Source organism: Gigantopelta aegis, chromosome 15, assembly GCF_016097555.1.
Source record: "Gigantopelta aegis isolate Gae_Host chromosome 15, Gae_host_genome, whole genome shotgun sequence".
In the NCBI taxonomy this organism is placed as follows: Eukaryota; Metazoa; Mollusca; class Gastropoda; order Neomphalida; family Peltospiridae; genus Gigantopelta; species Gigantopelta aegis.
The window spans coordinates 36368836-36394265 of NC_054713.1; the positions used below are offsets into that span (position 1 = coordinate 36368836).

At 37.1% G+C, this 25430-nt stretch overlaps 1 protein-coding gene across 1 annotated transcript in view; it reads left to right on the top strand.

Annotated features, from left to right (window-relative positions):
* Positions 1 to 25430, top strand: part of LOC121390422 — a 67074-nt gene that overhangs the window by 17936 nt on the left and 23708 nt on the right. The window contains exons 2-6 of the mRNA XM_041522231.1: positions 6691 to 6902; positions 9975 to 10108; positions 12765 to 12916; positions 20996 to 21105; positions 23662 to 23797. Coding sequence (XP_041378165.1) covers positions 6691 to 6902; positions 9975 to 10108; positions 12765 to 12916; positions 20996 to 21105; positions 23662 to 23797 — 744 coding nt within the window. The remainder of the gene's footprint in view (positions 1 to 6690; positions 6903 to 9974; positions 10109 to 12764; positions 12917 to 20995; positions 21106 to 23661; positions 23798 to 25430) is intronic.

Sequence of the window (25430 nt, forward strand, 5' to 3'; positions counted from 1 at the left end):
ACGTCCGACGCCATATAACCGTAAATAAAATGTGTTGAGTGCGTCGTTAAATAAAACATTTCCTTCCTTCCTAACCGCACGTGTACGGCGCGACAGATAAATCGCTTAAACCATACTAGCTTAACTCGTGCCTTTTGTGTTTATTATAGTATAACGTTGTTGTTTTTTTCAACTTTTTAATTTAAGCCCTCGGTCTAATTTCAGATAAAACTTTATCTTCTCAAAGGTGTTTTTTTCCGGGCTTAAATACGGGATATGTCGCTATAATATTTACATTTCACAAGAAAAAAGAATAAATATGTTTGGTCAGTTTGGGCGTCGTTTTTCTTTTATGGCGTCACGTATACAATTGTTTTGTTTTTTTCCGCATCTTGTTAAGTGCATCTAAAATCGTTCCAGTTGTCGCGTTCTCTTAATACGATTCGATCGTGTATTACCGAACAAACAGATAAACATATTTAATACGCTGTCACCTAGGTACTGAAAAACAATCTATACCAGTCTCAAGAAGTTATGGGCCACAACCGGCCTCGGTGGTGGTGTCGTGGTTAAGCCATCGGACTACAGGCTGGTAGGTACATGGTTCGCAGCCCGGTACCGGCTCCAACCCAGAGCGAGTTCTTAAGGGCTCAATGGGTAGGTGTAAGGCCTTGACACCCTCTTCTCTCTCACTAACAACTAACCAACTAACAACTAACTCACTATCCTGGACAGACAGCCCAGATAGCTGAGGTGTGTGCCCAGGACAACGTGCTTGAACCTTAATTGGATATAAGCACGAAAATAAGTTGAAAAGAAAAGAAAAGAAAAAAGAAATGGGCCACATGGAAACTGTGTCTGAGAGAGGTAGCCCATTCGCTGTGCCAGTCATATGGAAACGCTTTTGCAATTGACGGATGACGGAATGGCTCACTTGACTTGCAGGCATCTCGCTACTCGTCTAATGGATATGCTATCATTCAGACATGGCAGGGCTCGACCATAGTCCACAAGGATCAGTTTAAGAAAATCGTAGATCGTAAAGAAATTAATACAATTATTTTATTTAACGACGCCACTAGAGCACATTGATTTTTTTTTATCTTATCATCGGCTATTGGACGTCAAACATATGGTCATTCTGACACTGTTTTTTAGAGGAAACCAGCTGTCGCCACATAGGCTACTCTTTTACGACAGGCAGCAAGGGATCTTTTATTTGCGCATCCCACAGGCAGGATAGCACAAACCATGGCCTTTGTTGAACCAGTTATGGATCACTGGTCGGTGCAAGTGGTTTACACCTACCCATTGAGCCTTGCGGAGCACTCACTGTGGGTTTGGAGTCGGTATCTGGATTAAAAATCCCATGCCTCGATTGGGATCCGAACCCAGTACCTACCAGCCTGTAGACCGATGGCCTAACCACGACGCCACCGAGGCCGGTAGAAGTTAATATCGACCTATCTCTAACTAAACATGAAACTAGTTAAAGGTAGGATCAACTCAAATATGAGCCTTATGTGTTGGAAAGATGCATACCCGGACGACCAACACGTACTGACACTTTAAGAAATGAAAAACGCGTAATTTTAGAGTTAATAAAAAACCGTGATTATTCCTGCTAATTGGGGGCAGACATTTGGTTTCGTTTTCAGGGGCGTGCGCAGGAAATTTTGCAGGGGGGGGGTCGATGTGTCTGGTAAAGCCCGACACCGCGAGCGCCGCAGGCGCGAAGCCCGTGGCGGGGGGTCTGGGGGCCCTCCTCCGAAAAGTTTGAAAAATTGACCCCTTCTAGGGCTATTCTGAGGTGTTTTCTGCTGGCTAGCCGAGCTGCTTTCACAGGAATGTAAAAAATCGGGATATGATTTTATTTTTAGCCTTGAGCGAGGGGGGGGGGGGGGGGTCGACCTGCTCACGCGCCTGGTTTTTTGGTTTTTTGACGTCCGGTGGTATAGCTTGGGGCGGAGTGACGTCATCTCCGTCCAACGCTTCTATGCACAGTGTAAACAAACGCTCTAATTTACAACAAAGCGTTTCGCTTTCATCAACCTAACTTGTAAAATAACATACATGACTTTATAGTATAATAAACTATTTAACTAAATATATTTCAGTTTGCATTAATAGAACGAAATGGAGTTATAGTATTTTACTCTTTTAAAAAATCCAAAGAAAAAAAAGAAGCATATTATTAGGCCTATTGGTAGGGTACGTTCGAGCGAAAACGACCACTCACGATACCCAAATGATAATTTTCTTTTCTTTGGGACTACATAATTGGTCAGTTTTTGTGATTTTAGATGTGAAAGTCTGAAAGATGTGGTACTTAATCAAGGGTTTTACAGAACTACTTACAATAATAAAGCAGGACGGCTGATAATGTCCATTACGATTTGAGGGGTGTCCGAGAGGTTATCACACAATACCCTGTGATCTTAACAAAAGAGGCACGTCTTGTTAGTGTGTCTAGACACAGTGTCTGGGAACTGTCTAAATATACACCTGCCAATCAGAAACCACAGGTACAGGCCACGGAAAGAAAACACCAATTAACCAAGAAAACACTCCGATTATTATTTCAGTACGTGGGTTAATTTATGTACAAAACATAAGACAGTTATTTCAACACTGTGACAATGGTGGGTTATTATTGAAAAATAATATACACTTGGTGCTGGCTTACTGGGATGGGTATTATTACAGAACATTGAGATGCATCCGAAAAAATCAGGTATGTTTTGTTTCTTCACTTCGAAGACTAATTCCTGACGTTAGGTATTACTTAACCACCAGCTCGCCAGAGGGCGTATTCACTGGGATGGTACAAAATGGCTGCGCCCGTTATATATAATAGCCGTCACATTTAAGCGTTTTATTAATTAACTGTACGATTATACTTGTTAATATTTAGCAATAATGTGCATTATATATCGTTAACTATGTATACCAGGCCAAATGCCTTAATTGTCCCCTCCTTTAACATAAAAATGAGTTTCACCTACATCATGCAGCTTTAAGACAGGTACCCTGCTTAGTCAGACATCTTTGAATTTTTTTTATGCGTTTGCCATACGCTTTGTACCGGCAACTAAACAAGATATGTGTAAAAGGCTCATGTTCATGTAATCTGAAATGCTTTATTCAAGTCTGTAACTTACATTTCATTACTTATCACAGCCCCTGACGGGTTTTTGCTCTTTTTTAAAAACAATTTGAACATATTAGGTAAAATTTGATACTGGGTCTTAACTTGTTGTGACTAGTATATTTCAATAGCAAAATGTGTGCCGATGTTTAAAAGTCTATATACAGGTCACTTCAACTGACTTGAGATTAAAAATAAACACAATCGCGCTAGAAGACATTGTGTTGTATGGTAGGCGTGTAGGGTCCGCGGAGTGTATTTGAAAGTGAGGGGAAGGAGGTGGGGTGGGGTGGGGGAGCTTAATGTCAGTCCAATGACTCAGGGGAGGAGAACTTAAGGGCCCAAAGGACCGAGACCTGTTAGAGGGGGTTCAGGAGCATGCTTCTCTGAGAACGTTTTGAATTTCAAGTGTTCAAGTACGGCATTTCCAACATTGTGAGCACAGTAACAAAGAACAAGTGAAGGATGTGTGGGGGCGGCATCAGAGCCGGTTTATTCATTCATTCATTCATTCATTCTTTCATTCATTCATTCATGGGGGCGAGATGTAGCCCAGTGGTAAAACGCTCGCTTGATGCGCGGTCGGTTTGGGATCGATCCCCGTCGGTGAGCCCATTGGGCTACGTCTCGCTCCAGCCAGTGCACCACGACTGATACATCAAAGGTGGTATGTGCTATCCTATCTATGGGATGGTGCATATAAAAGATCTCTTGCTGCTAATCGAAAAGAATAGCCCATGAAGTGGCCACAGCGAGTTTCCTCTCTCAATATCTGTGTGGTCCTTAACGATAGGTCCGACGCCATATAACCGTAAATAAAATGTGTTGAGTGCGTCGTTAAATAAAACATTTCCTTCCTTCCTTCCTTCCTTCCTTCATTCATTACCATAGTTTGACACCCAATAGCCGATATAATTTTCGTGCTGGGGTGTCATTAAACATTCATTCATTCATTCATTCAGAGCCGATTTAAGGATCCGCGGGGCCTGTAGCACCAATAACAGCGGTGCCTCCTTCCTAGGATATATATTTTGCAACTCCCTCGGGGAGAGGGGGAAAATCACATGGGGGAAATAAATGTAAACATTACCGCTACTAGGATAAACTGTTACAAGACTGTAGGCCTATTTTATGCGATCGTCATAAAAGAATTTACATAAAATTGATATTCACATGTATGATGTTTTAAAAATATTAACATTGAATTTTAAATAGACTGTCTCGAGTTTACTGTCATTGTAAAATGTTTCCCACTAATATAATATCTGAACGACAAGAATTACAAACGGAATATATTTTCTTGTTCAGAATATCAGTGTCTGTATATTCAATGGGTGTCTGGTCGTTTGTTTTGTTTTGTTTTGTTTGTTTTTTGTTTGTTATGTCTTGTCTTGTCTTGTCTTGTCTTATTTTTATTTTATTTTATTTCATTTCATTTCATTTCATTTCATTTCATTTCATTCATTATTTTTTTTTATTTTAAAAAAAAATTTTTTTATTTTATATTTTATTTTATTTTATTTTATATATATATATATATTTTTTTTTTTTTTTTTTTTAATATTATTTAAACAAAATTTAATTTTTAATTTTTTTTTTTAAATTTTTAAATTTTTAATTTTATATTTTAAATTATGTTATTCTTTATGTTTGGTTTGTTTTGGTTTGTTTTGTTTTTTAAATTTTTTTATTTTATTATATTTTATATTTTATTTTATTATATTTTATTATATTTTGTTTTGTTTTATTTTGTTTTATTTTGTTTTATTTTTTGTTTGTTTGTTTTCGTTTGGGTTTTTTCTTTGCCTTTTAACCGGGAGGGTTAATGGGTATTACCAGTGTTCAAGGAACATTGCTCCCATGGGTGTCGTCCACTGAAATAGAAAAAACGTATTTTGGGTAGTACCGGTAACCGGTAGTACGGGTCTAATTGATTTACATGTTCTTGTAGTAGTAGTAGTAGTAGTAGTAGTAGTAGTAGTAGTAGTAGTAGTAGTAGTAGTAGTAGTAGTAGTAGTGGTAGTAGTAGTAGTAGTAGTAGTTGTAGCAGCAGCAGCAGCAGCAGTAGTAGTAGTAGTAGTAGTAGTAGTAGCAGCAGCAGCAGTAGCAGTAGTAGTAGATTTATATACAATATTATAAAACATATATAAACAATAAGCAATATTTATGTCGTTATTGGAATCCTGTGAATATATAGCAGATCATTTGCAGGTATAACTGAAGCATATTACCATACTAGTAATGTTAGCGTCGCACTATTACATTTTGCAACATAAATTAGCTTGGTCGACAAAATCAATGATAATGTATATATCAATTAGGACCATCATTTATATAAAGGTAGCAACTGGAAATAATAATACAAAAAGCAAGGTTGGTATTGCGAAATACTGGTTGGTATAAAATGCGATAAATTGTTATTTTTGTTCTAGCTGGTACAGTTCTGGCCGTCTTGGATTAAAATCATGTAGCAATGCCTTAAAGGGACATTCCTGAGTTTGCTGCAATTTTTAAGATGTTATCCACTAACAGAGACTTTTTAACGATTGTAATTACATATCAAATATTTTTTTTTTTCTGTTTAAAATATTAGTGGCTGTATATTAAACGTGTTTCTAATCGTTCTAATATTTTTACTAGGTTAAATTTAATTTTATTTCCTAAAATATTTTTTTTTCGTACGTATGAAATTATTTGAAGACAAAATCCAATTTGGCCTTCTTACAAATATTAAGACGACCAGAAACACATTGAATATACAGACACTGATATTCCAAAAAAGTTTAATCGTAGAAATATTTTATTAGTCAGAAGCATCTTACAATACAGCAAACTCAGGAATGTCTCTTTAATTAGATGAGAATGGTTCAATATGTATTCCAAAAAAAACCAGAAGTTACGTTTGGTGTCTTAGGATGGTATGAACTAGTCAAATTTATGGTCTCAACACATGGACTAAGTATATTATTTATATTATTAGTTTATTTATGATTAATACTCATTATGTAACTGTACTGTGATACAGTATCAGCTCGTCTTTACCTTTTGACTGCACACACCGACAAACGTGTAATGGGGCAATTAACTAGTACCGGGAATGAATGCATGAATGAATGAATGAATGAATGAATGAATGAATGAATGAATGAATGTTTAACGACACCCCATCACAAAATACACATCGGCTATTGGGTGTCACAAATGGTAAGTATATGAAAATCTAGTGCCGGGAAGTAGATGTTCGTAATTGGTAAATACCTAGATGTCCCACTAAGTAGAATTCATTTTAGGACCATTTATACAAGTGTATCTACTTCCCTGGCCATAACACCCCCATGCACCCTCACAGGGGCGGATCCAGGAAATATGTTGGAGGGGGCGTGTGGTAAGGAAAAAGAGGAACATGACCAACTCCAAAAGAGAGCAACCCAATAATAATAATAATAAAAAATATAAAAAAATCCCGAAAAAATAATATATTTGGGATTGGGGGGAGTATGTCTCTGCCACGCACCCTTGTTTAGGACGTCTATTCTAAACATTCATTTGGGTTTTTTTTTCAGCAACCCCCGCGCTGTGTGAACTGAAGACCCTGTTGTTTGTTCGACGCTATGGTCGATACGACCCCAGTCAAATATGGACGGGACCTCAAAACATACTCGTCGGCGTCAACGACTGTCTGGAAGACGAATCCGACCTCATTACCGACCACATGTGGAAAGGAGACTATCGCAGTCCGATTCTCGATAATCTCACCGATTATCGCATAAGCGATGTAAGTATCGCAGTCCGATTATCGTGTTAGTGACGTAAGTGTCATCGTCCGATTATGATATTGTCACCGATTATCTTGTGAGCGATGTAAGGACCGCAGTCCGATTATTGTGTTAGTGACGTAAGTATCACAGTCCGATTACGATATTGTCACCGATTATCGTGTGAGCGATGTAAGGACCGCAGTCCGATTATTGTGTTAGTGATGTAAGTATCACTGTCCGATTACGATATTGTCACCGATTATCGTGTGAGCGATGTAAGGACCGCAGTCCGATTATTGTGTTAGTGATGTAAGTATCGCTGTCCGATTATGATATTGTCACCGATTATCGTGTGAGCGATGTGTAAGTATTGCAGTCCGATTATCGTGTTAGTGACGTAAGTGTCATAGTCCGATTATGATATTGTCACCGATTATCGTGTGAGCGATGTGTAAGTATTGCAGTCCGATTATCGTGTTAGTGACGTAAGTGTCATAGTCCGATTATGATATTGCATAGACTATCGAGTTAGCAAAGTAAGTATTGCAGTCCAATTATTGTGTCAGCCATGTACATGTCCGATTACGATATTGTCACCGATTATCGTGTGAGCGATGTAAGGACCGCAGTCCGATTATTGTGTTAGTGATGTAAGTATCACTGTCCGATTATGATATTGTCACCGATTATCGTGTGAGCGATTAAGTATCGCAGTCAGATTATCGTGTTGGTGAAGTAAGTATCACAGTCCGATTATGATACTGTCACCGACTATCGTGTTAGCAACGTAAGTATTGCAGTCCTATTATTGTGTTAGCCATGTACATATCGCAATCCGGTTCTCGATAATCTCACCGATTATCGTGTTAGTCACGTAAGTATCACAGCCCGATTATGATATTGTCACAGATTATCGTGTTAGTGACGTAAGTATCATACTCCGATTATGATATTGTCACAGATTATCGTGTTAGTGACGTAAGTATCATACTCCGATTATGATATTGTCACAGATTATCGTGTTAGTGACGTAAGTGTCACAGTCCGATTATGATATTGTCACAGATTATCGTGTTAGTGACGTAAGTGTCATACTCCGATTATGATATTGTCACCGATTATGATGTGAGCGATGTAAGTATCGCAGTCTGATTATGATATTGTCACAGATGATCGTGTTACTGACGTAAGTATCATACTCCGATTATGTTATTGTCACAGATTATCGTGTTACTGACGTAAGTGTCATAGTCCGATTATGATATTGTCACGGATTATCGTGTGAGCGATGTAAGGACCGCAGTCCGATTATTGTGTTAGTGACTATCAGTAAGGAAAGGAACCCCACTATTCATGATATACGGTGAACTTGGAAGAAAACCCCTTAAATTAATTATCCAGCAAAGGATGATAAGTATCTGGGCCCGAATTGTTTCTGGAAAACAAACAAAAACATCCTTCTTATTGTATAAACTAATGTTACACGACTCTAACATATCTGGATATAATTATAAGTGGATAAAACATGTGGAAAATATATTTAACCAACTAGGTATGACCAGTATTTGGATGTCACAAACCTTTTCATCTATACCACTACTTATTCATCACGTTAAACTAAGACAAAACGATCAGTACCTACAACAATGGAATAGCGACATAGCTTCATCATCAAGGGGTAAAATGTACACCACATTTAAAGAACACCTAACATTAGAAAAATATATTATAAAATTACCACAAATATCCTGGACTACGTTACTAAAATTTAGAACATCAAACCATTACTTACCAATCGAAACAGGACGATGGAACAACACCCCAGTAGAAAGCAGACTATGTACACTATGTAACAAAAATGACATCGGAGACGAATTTCACTATCTACTTACATGCTCTTTCTTTAATAACTCCCGAAAAAAATTGTTAAAGCCATATTATTATAACAAACCCAATATGCTGAAATTTAAACAACTAATGACACATGACAAAATAAGTCTTCTAAAAAAGTTGTGCAAATTAATAAAAGAAATTACGGATAAATTCGGTAAACCTTAAAAAGAATTGTCTCCCAAGCTTATGCTGTCTTATTCCGACTACTACTATCCATGTTTGCATATATATATATATATATATATATATATATATATATATATATATATATATATATATATATATATATATATATATGTATGTATGTATGTATATGTGTGTATATATGTATATATATGTATATATATGTATATATATATATATATGTGTGTATATGGATAGATTATTACTATTAGAAATATATTTCATTTTGTATTATTATTATTATTAGAAATTTTTTGTTTTGATATTGTACATGTAAATTTTCTCCTGTAAACCCCATCTTGTCACTGTCATATAATTATTGTTAATGTACCTCATATGCCGCTGAATAGCGGCCTGAGTGAAATAAAGTTCTGTTCTGTTCTGTTCTGACGTAAGTGTCATAGTCCGATTATGATATTGTCACCGATTATCGTGTGAGCGATGTAAGTATCTCAGTCCGATTATTGGTTAGTGACGTAAGCGTCATAGTCCGATTATGATATTGTCACCGATTATCGTGTGAGCGATGTAAGTATCGCAATCCGATTATCGTGTTAGTGACGTCTGGTACCCGATAATGTCAGATAATTCATTCGTTCATTTCTATATAAGTATTTTTAAAAGGTGCATTCTAGTTTGTTACATTTTATTGTTTGATCATTCATTCGTTCACTTCAGTAAATGTATTTAAATGTCGAGTGTATCAGGTATATTTGATTATTTTATCGTTCGTTCAATAAGTATTTTTAAAGGTGCAATCTCCACTATATTATATTTTATTACATGATCGTTTAATATTTCGTTTTAGTAAACAAAATTAAAGGTCATTCTCGCCTATTATTATATTTTATTACCTGATCATTCATTCGTTCATTTAAAAAAAAAAAAAAAAATTAAATGTGCAATATCGATTATATATTTCTCTCAACACAGTATTAAAATGACCATAATGCTAGACACCAATAGCCGCGGTTTAAAACGTGTTGATACATTCCTTTCCTTTCCTCTCTCAGGTGGAAATGGTGCTGTATAACAAACAAGGGGATGAATTACTGACACTGCAGAACTGTACAATACCAGAGCCGGGCAAATTCAAAACCTTCTGTCTTCTTGCTGGGACGAATGTCTCAATAAGTCAGCTTGACGCGTAAGTTTGTCTTCGTGGTGGGATGTATGTCTCAATAAGTCAGCTTGACGCGTAAGTTTGTCTTCGTGATGGAATGAATGTCTCAATAAGTCAGCTTGACGCGTAAGTTTGTCTTCGTGATGGGAGGAATGTCTCAATAAGTCAGCTTGACGTGTAAGTTTGTCTTCATGATGGTATGAATGTCTCAATAAGTCAGCTTGACACGTAAGTTTGTCTTCGTGATGGGAGGCAATTTCTCAATAAGTCATCTTGACGCGTAAGTTTGTCTTCGTGGTGGAATGAATGTCTCAATAAGTCAGCTTGACGCGTAAGTTTGTCTTCGTGATGGGAGGGAATGTCTCAATAAGTCAGCTTGACGCGTAAGTTTGTCTTCGTGGTGGAATGAATGTCTCAATAAGTCAGCTTGACGCGTAAGTTTGTCTTCGTGATAGGATGAATGTCTCAATAAGTCAGCTTGACGCGTCAGTTTGTCTTCGTGGTGGAATGAATGTCTCAATAAGTCAGCTTGACGCGTAAGTTTGTCTTCATGGTGGATCAATGTCTCAATAAGTCAGCTTGACGCGTAAGTTTGTCTTCGTGGTGGAATGAATGTCTCAATAAGTCAGCTTGACGCGTAAGTTTGTCTTCGTGATGGGAGGAATGTCTCAATAAGTCAGTTTGACGCGTAGGTTTGTCTTCGTGGTGGGAGGAATGTCTCAATAAGTCAGCTTGACGCGTAAGTTTGTCTTCGTGGTGAGAGGAATGTCTCAATAAGTCAGCTTGACGCGTAAGTTTGTCTTCGTGGTGGGAGGAATGTCTCAATAAGTCAGCTTGACGAATGTCTCGTGGTGGAATGAAGTCTCAATAAGTCAGCTTGACGCGTAAGTTTGTCTTCGTGGTGGAATGAATGTCTCAATAAGTCAGCTTGACGCGTAAGTTTGTCTTCGTGGTGGAATGAATGTCTCAATAAGTCAGCTTGACGCGTAAGTTTGTCTTCGTGATGGAATGAATGTCTCAATAAGTCAGCTTGACGCGTAAGTTTGTCTTCGTGATGGAAAGTATGTCTCAATAAGTCAGCTTGACGCGTAAGTTTGTCTTCGTGATGGAATGAATGTCTCAATAAGTCAGCTTGACGCGTAAGTTTGTCTTCGTGATAGGAGGAATGTCTCAATAAGTCAGCTTGACGCGTAAGTTTGTCATCGTGATGGGAGGAATGTCTGAATAAGTCAGCTTGATGCATAAGTTTGTCTTCGTGATGGGAGGCAATGTCTCAATAAGTCAGCTTGACGCATAAGTTTGTCTTCGTGATGGGAAGCAATGTCTCAATAAGTCAGCGTGACACGTAAATTTGTGAAGAACCTTACCCAGAAGGGATGTGCGGGTGCGCGCGCGCGTGTGTGTGTGACGATGGCAACTTCAATCTGAGCGAAATCAGATCTAGAGGTACCATAGGTAATAGTTATAGACTCATGGAGCTGATTTCAATCTGATGCGCAAATCGTTGATGTACAGCGTTCGTCCGTCCTTCTGTATGCCCGTCATTCCGTCATTCCATCCATCTGAACGTCCGTACGTCTACCAGTACGTCTGTCCGTAAACCTTTCTTTTCCGGGCCATATCTTCCTTATTAATTGGCAGAGGTTCATCAAACCTTGGGATGGCAGTATGTCGCGTACCATAACTAGGTCACCGTGACTTACTTATATAAAACTTCCAACTTTTCCGTCTAAGCCACTAATTCAAAATCACACACCACCATCGCATTGTGGTGGGTGGGCGTACCATTACTAGGTCACCGCGACCTACTTTTTTATGGATTTAAATAATACACCTTCTGTTATTACTAGCTAGGTCACCAAGACCTACTTTTCATTGTCATAAATAATAAATAATTGACATTCTGTCACAGATAACTCACATAGATTCTCAACATCACTGGAAAGTAGAGGCGAGACGTAGCCCAGTGGTATAGCGCTCGCTTGATGCGCGGTCGGTTTGGAATCGACCCCCCCGTCAGTGGGCCCATTGCGCTATTTCCCGCTCCAGCCAGTGCACCACGACTGGAACACCAAAGGCTGTGGTATGTGCTATCCTGTCTATGGGATGGGGCATATAAAAGATCCCTTGCTGCTAATCGAAAAGAGTAGCCCATGACGTTGCGACAGCGAGTTTCCTCCATCAATATCTGTGTGGTTCTTAAACATATGTCCGACGCCATATAACCGTAAATAAAATGTGCCGAGTGTATCGTTAAATAAACCATTTCCTTCCTTCTTTCGTTGGACAATCTGGTTCAGTCTTGCAACAAGCCAAGACGGTTTACCTTTCTATAAGTTAAAGTGCCATACCCTTTATTTTAAACACTACAGCGTATTTTTCACTATTAGGACCGTTTTTATATCTTTGAAATCAAACATTACTGGAATGAAAAATAGCCCCATGGGGCCACCGACGTGGATCGATCCCAAACCGTCCGCATCAAGCGAGCGCTTTACCACTGGGCTACTACGTCTCGCCCCTCAAATGGATGCGTGTTGATGAACGTGTGTGTGTGTGTGTGTGTGTGTGTGTGTGCGATCGGGCGTACGAGCATTTAAATGGATGGATGAATGGACGAATTTTGTTTTAATTTAATTTAATTTTATTCATACACAAACATACCTATCGAATATTTCAGCCAAGGCGGTTTGGCAGTACGGATCGTCGACAGTAACAAGATAGCGGTAGCCATTTTTAATCCGCGGCACTATTTCTCGGACACCAGTCTATTCAATGGCCTGAAGATCGCCGTCAATATTGGGATCATGGCGCAGAATTTGCCAACAAGACGTAAGTCGATTTAGTGTGGGAGCCAAGTGAGATTTAATTGTTGCGAGAGTTCCAACAGGTTTGAGGTGGATGAGGTGTAGAGGGACCCCAAATGACTACAGAAACCCAATTCTTAAGTAAATATAGTGCGGGGGTAACTGGGGGGGGGGGGGGGGCGCTACTGAAATTATCCCCAAACTGGGATTTAATTCTTGTGAAAGTTCCATCCAAAATTCCTTTGCTACTTGTTAGACAAGACAAGACAAGAATTTTATTCTCATAAACTGCACCGAGTGCAGTATGGAGAAAATATAAACAAAATAAGTTACAAAGTGTTTTCTGTAGTGGTAATGGACATAATATTTAAGTAATATTATCCCGGAAGACTGACCCTCTCAATGACACTTTGCAAATATTTACATAGTTTACACAAAAGTGATTTTTTTTTGTTGTACTTGCTCTATTGGTATAGTAACTAGGTATATACACATTTCGATCAGTAGATAAAGACGTACATTTAAAAATATAGTGAAACTCATCACCAACATCAGTGTTGCACAAGTGACATATTCTGTTTTCTCTCTCAATATTAAACCATCTACCGATTTCAATAGGAAGTCTGACATTTCCAGTTCTAAATTTACAAAGAATTCTAGCATTTTTTGTTGAGAGTTTCAACAAATAATTTTCTAATTTAAATTCATGCTTGAACATTCTGTAGTTAATACCTTTTGATGAATCAAATTTATCACTATTTCATTTTTTAAGTACTGGTCACATAGTATTCGTTTAACTGCATGTTTTAACCACAAAGCATCCACCTGTGTACATGAATATATATTACATAAACCACATTCATCTAATATACGTTTTATAAAGGATAACCAAGTACATGGTATAGCATTGACGTTATGGTTATATGATGCCAACATGTATAATATACCAGACAATTTGGATTTTCTACTATTAACAACATTTGCCCAGTATGTAATCATTCTAACATTAACACTAATAGACAGTGGGTCTCTACCTAATTCACCATAAATCATAAAGCTTGGTGTCGACTTATTAACACATAATATATATTTGCAGAACTTGAGGTGTAATCGTTCAATGATATCTAAATTACTGAAGCCCCATATTTCACATCCATATAATAATATAGGTTTTACAATCCTGTCGAACAGGTCTAATTGACAATCGATTGATAAATTGAACTGTCTGCATTTTTGTAATACAGCAAACATAGACTTTGAGGCTCGATTGATTAGATCTTTCTTAGCATTTGTGAATGACCCAGATTTATAAGTTTTTATTATTATATGTAAATTTATTCTTTTTTGTTTTTGAGTTACTTCTTGAAAAAAAATCAAAATTTTAGTCTTGGCTGCATTAACTTTAAGTTTCCATGTTTCACAGTATACTTGAAAGCAATCTAGTTGATGTTGTAAGTCATCTGCTGTTTCAGCTAGTAGTACAGTGTCATCAGCATATTGTAACACGAATAACTTAAGATATACATTAAGATCTTTCTCAAGTGGATTTGTTACTAATTCGATACCTTTGCTATTTTTTGTAGCTAAAAATGTTTCTAAATCATTTAAATATAATGAAAATAAAAAAGGTGACAAATTTTCTCCTTGTCGTACACCAATATTACATAGAAAATATTCAGATTTACAGCCATTGTGTACAATTCTAGATTTGATACCGTCATACATATTAAATATTATTCTGAAACATTTTCCATTAATATCACAACTTAATAATTTTTGCCATAAACCAATACGCCATACAGAGTCAAATGCTTTTTCAAAGTCAATAAAAGCACAGTACATGTTTTTCTTTGTTCCTTTTAGTAATTCTAATAATGTATATAATACAAAAATAGTATCAGTTCTAGAGTAACCTTGTCGGAAACCAAACTGATTTTTTCTTGTAGTAATTCAACTTGAGCAGAGAATACCGTAAGTCTATTATTAATTACAGATGTAAATAATTTTCCGAAACAACTTAGCAATGTAATAGGTCGGTAATTTCTCGGATCAAGCTGATCACCTTTTTGCTTATATATAGCGATTATATTTCCATCCAGCCAAGCAATAGGAATTATTCCAGTATCAAATATAATGTTAAACAATGTAACATAAAATGGTAACAAAATATCACACGTTGAAATGATGTATTCATTGATGATCAGGTCATTCCCAGATGATTTGTTGTTTTTCATTTTCATTATGCAACATTTTATTTTTTCACCTGTGATAGGCCTGTTAAGTTCATTATTTGTATAATCCATATTTGGCATAATATTATCAAGTCTACATTCTTCGTTGACACCGTTATTAGAATTCAGTTTCTTAAAATAATCATACAATGTATTGATATCAATATTGTTCTTGTTCTCATTGGTATTTTTATTAGAATTTAATATTTTCCAGTAATCTTTTGGATTAGATGATCTTAATCTTTTTAATTTATTCTTCATGCTAATTCTGTAAGACCGTAAGCTTTTGTCTAGTACTTTCTTATATTTACATTCTGTTTATGTTACTTCATTTTTAAAAATAACAGAACCATATTTCTTATATAATCGTTTAGCTTTGTGATAATTCTGTCTAGCAGATTTACAATCTTTTGTGAACCATGGTTTACATTTAGTATGTTTACCTGATTTTTTCTGGAGGACATCTCACTGAGCCCAAATCCACTACTTAAGGAAAAATGTTTTGAGAACGACTCTAATTAGTGCTAATTAGGGATTTAATTGTTGTGAAAGTTCCATCCTTGGAACCAAATGTAAAATGTATAGTGTGCTCACCCGATTCAGATTTACCAATTTAAGAAAAAAAATCTGGCGGTAAAGTGCACTTAAAAAGAGGTCCAATGCTTATTAGTGATTTAATTGTTGTGAAAGTTCCATCCAAAAGGTAACCAAATATATCAAGGTATTAAAGGCGCTCAGTCACGGATGGTTGACCTAATTAATGACCTAACAAAGTATTACCTTAAAAATATATACATTTGATTTGTCGCTAAAATTACTTTATTTAACCATCTACATAACTACCATAACCCACTAATTACTGATATTTTGTAAAAATAATTGAATTATGTCAACGGTCCATAATTCAGGAAAAAATAACGGCTATTTGGAGCGAAGAGGTGTGACGTATTATTTTTGTAGTCACGTGATGGGCACCCCCCCCCCCCCCCCCCCCCCCCCCCCCCCCCCCCCACCGAATAACCGCAACGTCAAAACGATTTGCCAAGCCCGTGTAACGAGAACGATTGACCGTCCTCTGCGACGTAGGGTAAATCGAAAGAAAAACAATGAAAATAAGTTATTAAAAAAAATATATAAACATGTACTGAATGATAATAAGCTTATACATTAATTTATTTTAGCAACAGAAGCATTTTAAAAAACGACGATCTGACTAGTTAGGCCTTTGCATGTACAGATAAATTTATCGTTTGTTGTACGCGGAAAAATCTAAACACCTAAACACCGCATTCAGTTTTCAGTTTGTCAAAAACATTTATTATATAAAATATGCCATAACCCCATGGGTAATTACAACTGGCATGGAATAGGAATTATCACATTTTTAAGGAATACTGTGAACTAGACAGTGTTTATATACGAAGTGGCTATATATACGACAGCCGTGTATATGGCCTCCGCAAACGAAGGCAGCCTATAAATACAGCAAAAATGTATATAGGCGGTAAATAAGTATTTGATTGATCCATATTGCCAAACCACTTGGAACAAGAGGAATACATACTAAGTACAAACAGGGGAATGGGAGTTGAATATGAATCAAGCGGACCCTTTTGTGTACGTTTTCCATAGACACCTACATGTACCCAGTGTTTCTGCCTGAAATTTTGTTTTGGGTATGGCGCTATGAAAGTAAATATTTACAATGTGTTTGCTGAATGCAACAGCAGTCGATAGGGGGTATGGGGGGGGGGGGGGGGGGGGCCTGCAGATATATATACGGGAGGGGGCACAAGCCATATTTTTACGTTCGAAATTTTGATAACTGCAAATTAGATGTACATAATGAAATAATGAGATCAATGAGGTAAATTTTATTGACGTGACATTGTGGTCAACATACTAGTAAACAAATAGACAAGGCTTCATTTTCTAGTAACGCAGGACATTATGTTGTGTATTAAGCAAAACTAATTGTGCCACAATGTTTTTTGTCTGTACAGGCACCAATCTGATTAAAATTAGCTCTACTGGTCTGCCAGTAGATCTAACAGCATTGCGTGGACTCCCATGTCCAGGTGACATTTCATCTATAAATAACAATTTAAATAGCGACCAATTACACTTCGCCGTTTTTAGCGTTATTCGGGAGCATACAAATTCTAAAAATATCCGGCGATACTATTTATGCAATAGGCGAACTTGTTAGTCAGTTTTAACATTAAAAAACAGGGGGGAAAGTGCAGTAATAAACTCTGGATTGTATACTAGTATAAACAGATTTTATGGCTATACCATCACGGTATTTTTTCGAAATTTTATATAAAATTTTATATTGAAATTAGTTTCCGGCGTACTTCGTACTTCACCCAAATCATTTCGTATACCCTCGGCATAATCCCGAATATTTTCAAATTCTTTTCAAATCACTGGCATGATTTTGCAAGTAAGGTTTTGATTAGTCGAATGAAAGGTCAACTGGACATGAGCTCCAACGGGGTGCTGTTAGATCCACAGGTAACGGTAATTAACCAGTGGAGCTAATTTTAATTAGATTGTGCAGGCACATACCCATCTCCTTGTACAAGCAATTTTTTTTTTCGGGGAACATGTCTCGACCCCTCACCGTAAATTTCGCTCGCCTCCGTGTAGACCCCCTCCCCATGCTAAAATCCCTACACATGTGTCTGCAGTGGTACTGTGTACGGAGCTCCGTAAAAAAACAAAAACAAAAACAAACAAACAAAAAACCAACAACAAACAAATTAAACAACAAAATAACCCTCGCTCCCCACTCATCCCCCCCCCCAAAAAAAAAATAATAAAAAATAAAAAATAAATAAATAATAGTAATAATAATCGCTTGCTGCATCCCCTGCTTAAGCAAATTTTGTTTTCTGGTTTTTTTCCCGATAAATGTCCGGCGGAGCGTGTCACCCCCTATAAACGTTGCTCACCTCAGTCTAGACACCCCTTGCTAAAATTCCTGCACACGCGCCCGCAGTGGTCCTGTGTACGATAGCTCCGTAAAAAACCCCCCAAAACACCCCCCCCCAAAAAAACAACAACAAAAAAAAAAAAAAAAAAAAAAACAAACAAACAAAAATAAAAATAAAATAAAAACAAAACAAAACCAATAATAAAAACAATATAATAAAAACAATATAAAAAAATAAAAAAAAAATAATAAAAAAAAAAATAATAATAATAAACAAAAATCGTGAGTTTATGTTCCAACTATTTATTATTTTATTTCAGAGTAGGCCTATTCGCCTTCTTTTTTTTCTTCTTTTTTTAGGGGGGAGTGGTTTTCAAGAAATAATATATTTTAAATTATTTTAAAGTTTCTACGGCGGCCGTGCACTGTATATACAATTCAAAGGTACTTTACACGGCTGTCGTATATATATATAGCCTCATCAACACTCGGTTTTGTTGTATGTTTTACTCCTAATAAAAGAGTTCCAATTTTTAAAAATGATTCTGCTCACAGGTTGTCATGGGATTCCCTCAGTCATGGTTCAATTAAAATGTTTTGGGTGATACCATAGCGAGGTTTGGTATTCCAAATTAATGTAATTGTCATTTATAATCCATATTTAGAGAAATAAGGCCCACTAAATCTATGATTGAGCACCTTTAAATCTTGCATTTGCACTGACAATATATACTCGGAACTATTCTCATGTAACATCGGCGTGCATCAAGGTGAAAATTTGTCACCTTTCCTATTTTCGTTATACTTAAATGACATAGAAACGTATCTTCTTAGCCAAAACTGCATTGGAGTTTCTCCTGTTATCGATGATCTCGATATATTTCTTGAAGCTTGGATTTGTTTGCTTTCCATGACATATGCGGACGACACAGCCCTCCTAGCGACGAACCCACTTGATTTACAACATACCCGTAACATGTTTCACAATTATTGTAATAAATGGAAGCTTAAAATCAATATCAACAAGACAAAAATATTAATTTTTAATGGCACAACCAATGATTACAAGAAAACATTTACCATCGGAAATAAGGTTCTCGAAAACGTTAAAGAATATAAATACTTAGGTTTAACTTTTAATAAGCAAAACAAGTTCAACACAACAAGAATTTTTTTATCCCAACAAGCTACAAAAGCAATGTATTTCGTTTTATCTAAATCTAAAGATAACAATCTATCAATAGAATGTAAGTTAAAATTGTTTGACACAATGGTATTACCTATTCTTCTGTATGGATGTGAATTATGGGGTTATGAAAACACTGACATCATTGAAAACATACACATACATTTCATGAGACGCCTGCTCCCTGTTAAAAAAGGTACACCGATATTTATGTTATACGGAGAACTAGGACGTAGACCGATTAGAGTAATTATTCAACAATGAATGGTAAATTTCTGGGCCACAATTGTATCAGGAAAACAAACAAAACTATCCTTTCTATTGCATGCATTTATGTTACAGGACTCATCCGTAAATGGACACAACTACACTTGGATTCAACATATCAAACAATTATTTGACAACCTAGGTATGACTGATATATGGTTGTCTCGAAGATTTTCAACAAAAAAAACCCAACTTCTTGAATATATCAAATTGAGACAGCATGACCAGTACCTTCAAATGTGGAACAATAACATTGCATCATCGTCTAGAGGAAAAACTTATAAATTTTTTAAAAATCAGCTAATTAAAAAAAAAAATCTCACCATAATGCCTGAAAAAATATGGATAATTATTCTTAAATTTAGAACATCAAATCATTATCTCTCGACTGAAATAGGACGGTGGAATAATACACCAGTAAAAAATAGGTTATGCACACTTCATTATCTATTCACTTGTGCCTTCTTTACTAAGTCTCGAAAAACACTCCTAAAACAAAATTATTATGTGAACCCCAGTACTCTAAAATTTAAAGAGTTAATGACTAGTAATAAAATAGGTGTCCTAAGAAAAGTCAGCAAATTAATTAAAGAAATTAATGATACATTTAAAAGACTATAGCTATTTGTATCAACATATACCACATCACTCCAGTTAAATATGATATCCCTATTTTAATAAATCGAAATATACTAGTACATGTATAACAAATTATATAATGAACTTCAATTATTCTACTATATCTAATATTATTGACTTATTGTATATATGTATTTTTGTTATGTCCACTCGTATTTCTGTATACATGTATTTATATAATTTAATTATTCATATACTATATTATTTACTATTTAATGTTCTCCTGTAAACCCTGTTCTGTCTTGTCACATATTATATTATGTAATTATTCATGTTTCCCCATATGCCGTTGCCTAACGGCCTGGTTGTAATAAATTTCTGTTCTGTTCTGTTCTGTTCTGCTATTTCGTAGAGGACATCTCACTGATCCCAAAACCACTACTTAAGAAAACATACTGGACCTAAATCCTACCCCCCCCCCCCCCCCCCCCCCACCACCACCCCGAGCGTTACGTAATATTTGACTGGCCCCTTTTTATGAGGCAACAGTGAACTTGTGATTGCAAGCGGACTGAGCCTTTAAAATCTTTCTGGAGAACATGTTGACATGTTTGGTTTTAGACAGAACAGTGACAGTTAAGTGGGAGGTATCGGTTTTGACCAGAAAGCCCTAACTTTAATTAACAATTCCGTGCGCATTTCAGGTCTAATGAGGACGGGATGTCGCCCAGTGGTAAAGCGTTTGCTTGATGCGCGGTCGGTCTGGGATCGATCCCCGTCGATGGAGCCATTGGGCTATTTCTCGTTCCAGCCAGTGCTCCACGACTGGTGTAACAAAGGCTGTGACGTCACTAAACACATATTCCTTTCCTTTCCTAATTTTCAACGTGTATACTATTTCAGCAACTGGCTATAAGGGTTGTGCTACTGTGTCTTCATCTGAACAACCTACGACTGTACCAATGAACGTCGACCAATGTTTCGCCATATGTTCGGGACTATTCGCAATACAGGTAAGAACCAAATAATTATTAATTAATAAAGCTGTATCATAACCGGCCGCGAGCGACGCGAGCGATTATTTTAGAAATCATTGATTTCAATTGCAGTATCCTAACCGCACGCGTGCGACGCGACCTATAAATCTGTCGCGACGCGCGCATGCGGTTAGGGTGCTCGCGGTCGGTTAGGATAGAGCTTTAAGCTGTATCCTAACCGGACGCAAGCGACGCGACGATTACTTTAGAAATCATTGATTTGAATCGCAGTATCCTAATCGCACGCGCACGGCGCGACGAATAACGCTGTATCCTAACAGGCCACGATCAACGCGAGCGATGCGAAAGATTATTTTAGAAATCATTGATTTGAATCGCCGTATCCTAACCAAACGCGTACGGCGCGACGGATAATGTGTCGCATCGCACGCGTCCAGTTAGGATACAGAAATTGAAATCAATGCTTTCTAAAATAATCTGTAAAGCTGTATCCTAAAGCTGTATCCTAACCGGCCGCGAGCGATGCGAGCGATTATGTTAGAAATCATTAATTTCCATTGCCGCATCCTAACTGCACGCGCGCGACGCGACAGATTTATTTTAGAAGTCATTGATTTCCATTGCAGTATCCTAACCGGACGCATGCGACGCGACATATTTATCTGACACAGATATTGAGGAAGAAGGAAGGAAATGTTTTATTTAACGACGCACTCAACACATTTTATTTACGGTTATATGGCGTCGAACATATGGTTAAGGACCACACAGATATATTATTGAGATATGAAACCCGCTGTCGCCACTTCATGGGCTACTCGTTTCGATTAGCAGCAAGGGATCTTTTATATGCACCATCCCACAGACAGGATAGTACATACCACGGCCTTTGTTACACCAGTTGTGGAGCACTGGCTGGAATGAGAAATAGCCCAATGGGTCGACCGACGCGGATCGATCCTAGACCGATCGCGTATCAAGCGAACGCTCTACCACTGGGCTACGTCCCGCCCCTGAGGCGTGGACAAATTCTTGTACAATATTTTGAGGGTAGGGAAAACAAAATGTATCGTAACTTTGCCACCAAGGAACATAGCCACACAAATAACAACTCAAAATGGTTACATGAAACTACTCTACACACTGATATACGATATATACAAATTGGTTTAATAATTAGTTCACCAGAGGTCAAACGGTCATGACATTTTGGTGATTTTAAAAATCCAACACCTTGGCATTAAGTGTAAAAACTCCCAAATATATATCATTGATATCATATTTATTGAATTTCTTGGGTGTAAAAACACGAAATTACCAATTTAAATCAAGGAAGGAAGGAAATGGTTAATTAAACGACGCACTCAACACATTTTATTTACAGTTATATGACGTCGGACATACGGTTAAGGACCACACAGATATTGAGGGAGGAAACCCGCTGTCGCCATTTCATGTGCTACTCTTTTCGATTAGCAGCAAGGGATCTTTTATATGCACCATCCCATAGACAGGATAGCACATACCACGGCCAAAATATTGACATTTAAAAAAAAAAAATTGACGGCTGCCATTTTGAAAAATCAAGATGGCAGCCTCAATCACGAGTGACTCGCTGTGTCCTGCTTTTATATGAAAAGTAGTTAAAACCCAGTACGCAAATGTTCACATTTAGTTTCTCACACTTTAAATAATTCAAGTATATTTCGATATAAGCTACTAGACTAGAACGCTAAAAGTGTTAAGTAGTGTCGTTACAAAACATAGTCCTTTCCTTTCCAAATTGTCGTCAATTAAAATGTGCTGAAGCATCGTTAAACAAAATGTTGCAGGGGCAAATCTGGGGTTTTGCAATGGGGTGGGGTTTTGCAATGGGGTAGGGTTTTGCAATGGGGTGGGGTTTTACAGTGGGGTGGGGTTTTGCAATGGGGTGAGGTTTTGCAGTGGGGTGAGGTTTTGCAATGGGGTGGGGGACATAATATTAATGTAATGTGGTTCGATGGCTTTGATATACAAGACTCCTGACTTTAAACATAGGCAACAAAAAACCCAAAACAACCTAAACTAAAAACTAAACTAAAAACTAAACAAACCAGAAAAAAAGAAGAAAAAAACACAAACAAAAAAACACAAAAAAACAACAAACAAATAAAATAAAACAAAAACAAAAACAAAAACAAAACAAAACAAACCTAAACTAAAAACTAAACTAAAAACTAAAGTAAAGACTAAACTAAAAAAAACAAAAACATAAATTAAACAAACATAAAAAAAAAAAATTAAAAAAAAAAAAAAAAAAAACCGAAAAAAAAAAAAGCAAAAAAAAAAAAAAAAAAACCCCACAACCCCCCCCCCCCCAAAAAAAAAACAACAACTAAAAAACTAAACAAAAACAAAACAAAACAAAAACAAAACAAACCTAAACCAAACTAAAAAAACAACAACAACAAAACAAAACAAACTAAAACTAAAACTAAAAGTAAAACAAAATAAAACAAAACCAAAATAAAGGCGGTCGTACAGGCCCTTATGACTTCCGTCCGTATTCCTTTCTCCTTTTTCTTTTTGCAGACAAACAAGTGCTACTGCAACTTAGGGAGTCCATCCTTTATCGATGAATCGAACTGTCAGTTTCTGTGTGACCGTGATTCTAACCAGTTTTGCGGTCATGAGAATAAGTCCAGCTACGCAGTTTACAACAAGGATGGTAAGTTTATTCTATATGGAAGTTCAGTCGGTATAGCGGTCGCCTGAGGTGCTTGCGTCATAGGATCGAACCACACCAGTGGTTCCATTCTCTGTTTGAATTTCCACTCCTTCCCAACCAGTGCCCCACGACTGGTATATCAAAGGCCGTGGTATGTGCTATCCTTGACCAGCCTCGGTAGTGTCGTGGTTAAGCCATCGGATATAAGGCTGGTAGGTACAGGGTTCGCAGCCCGGTACCGGCTCCCACTCAGAGCGAGTTTTAACGACTCAGTGCGTAAATGTAAGACCACTACACCCTCTTCTCTCTTACTAACCACTAACAACTAACTCACTGTCCTGGACAGACCGCCCAGATAGCTGAGGTGTGTGCCAGGGACAGCGTGCTTGAACCTTAATTGGATATAAGAACGAAAATAAGTTGAAATGAATAAATGCTATCCTTGATTCCTGTCTGTGTGATGGTGCATATAAAAGATACCTTATTGCTACTAATAAAACAAATGTAGCGGCTTTCCTAAGACTGTATGTCAAAATTACCAATGTTAGACACCCAATAGCCGATGATTAATAAATCAATGTGCTCTAGTGGTGTAAGTGTTTTTGTATTCTTCTTTTTAAAGTTTTGATTTTTAATTGATCATATCACACATAAAGAAATTATTTTTCGTATTATACAAATATGTACATCCGTTAGAGTAAAAGAAAGAAAGAAATGTTTTATTTAACGACGCACTCAACTCATTTTATTTACGGTTATATGGCGTCAGACATATGGTTAAGGACCACACAGATTTTGAGAGGAAACCCGCTGTCGCCACTACATGGGCTACTCTTTCCGATTAGCAGCAAGGGATCTTTTATTTGCGCTTCCCACAGGCAGGATAGCACAAACCATGGCCTTTGTTAAACCAGTTATGGATCACTAGTCGGTGCAAGTGGTTTACACCTACCCAATGAGCCTTGCGGAGCACTCACTCAGGGTTTGGAGTCGGTATCTGGATTAAAAATCCCATGCCTCGACTGGGATCCGAACCCAGTACATACCAGCCTGTAGACCGATGGCCTAACCACGACGCCACTGATGCCGGTCCGTTAGAGTAATTGCATGTATAACATATGAAAAACTGTATGTTAAAATAATGGACAATATGTAATGTAAAGCAATGATTAAAGGCCGCCAACCATAACTTTGTTCTTGTTACACGGGACAAAAACAAAACTTATTTTGAAAAAAACCCCAAACTCGAACAAAAACAAAAAACAAAAAATCCCCAAAACAGTCAAACAAAGAAACTGTCTCATTTATGGCTACGTGCCCAGAATTCAGTTAAGACATCTTTCTACTCTTTGTCTCTGTCTCTGTCTGTCTGTCTATCTCTCTCGCTTTCTTCTCTCGCTCGCTCTGTGTCTCTTTCAATCTCTCTCTCTCTCTCTCTCTCTCTCTCTGTCTCTCTCTCTCTCTCTCTCTCTCTCTCTCTCTCTCTCTCTCTCTCTCTCTCTCTCTCTCTCTCTCTCTCATAAGCTATGATTACTTAATCAATGTGCTTTAATGGTATCTTACTTTCCTCTCATGAATTAATGTCAGAATTACCCTCTTTTTTTTACATCCAGTAGTCGACGATTAACTAGTC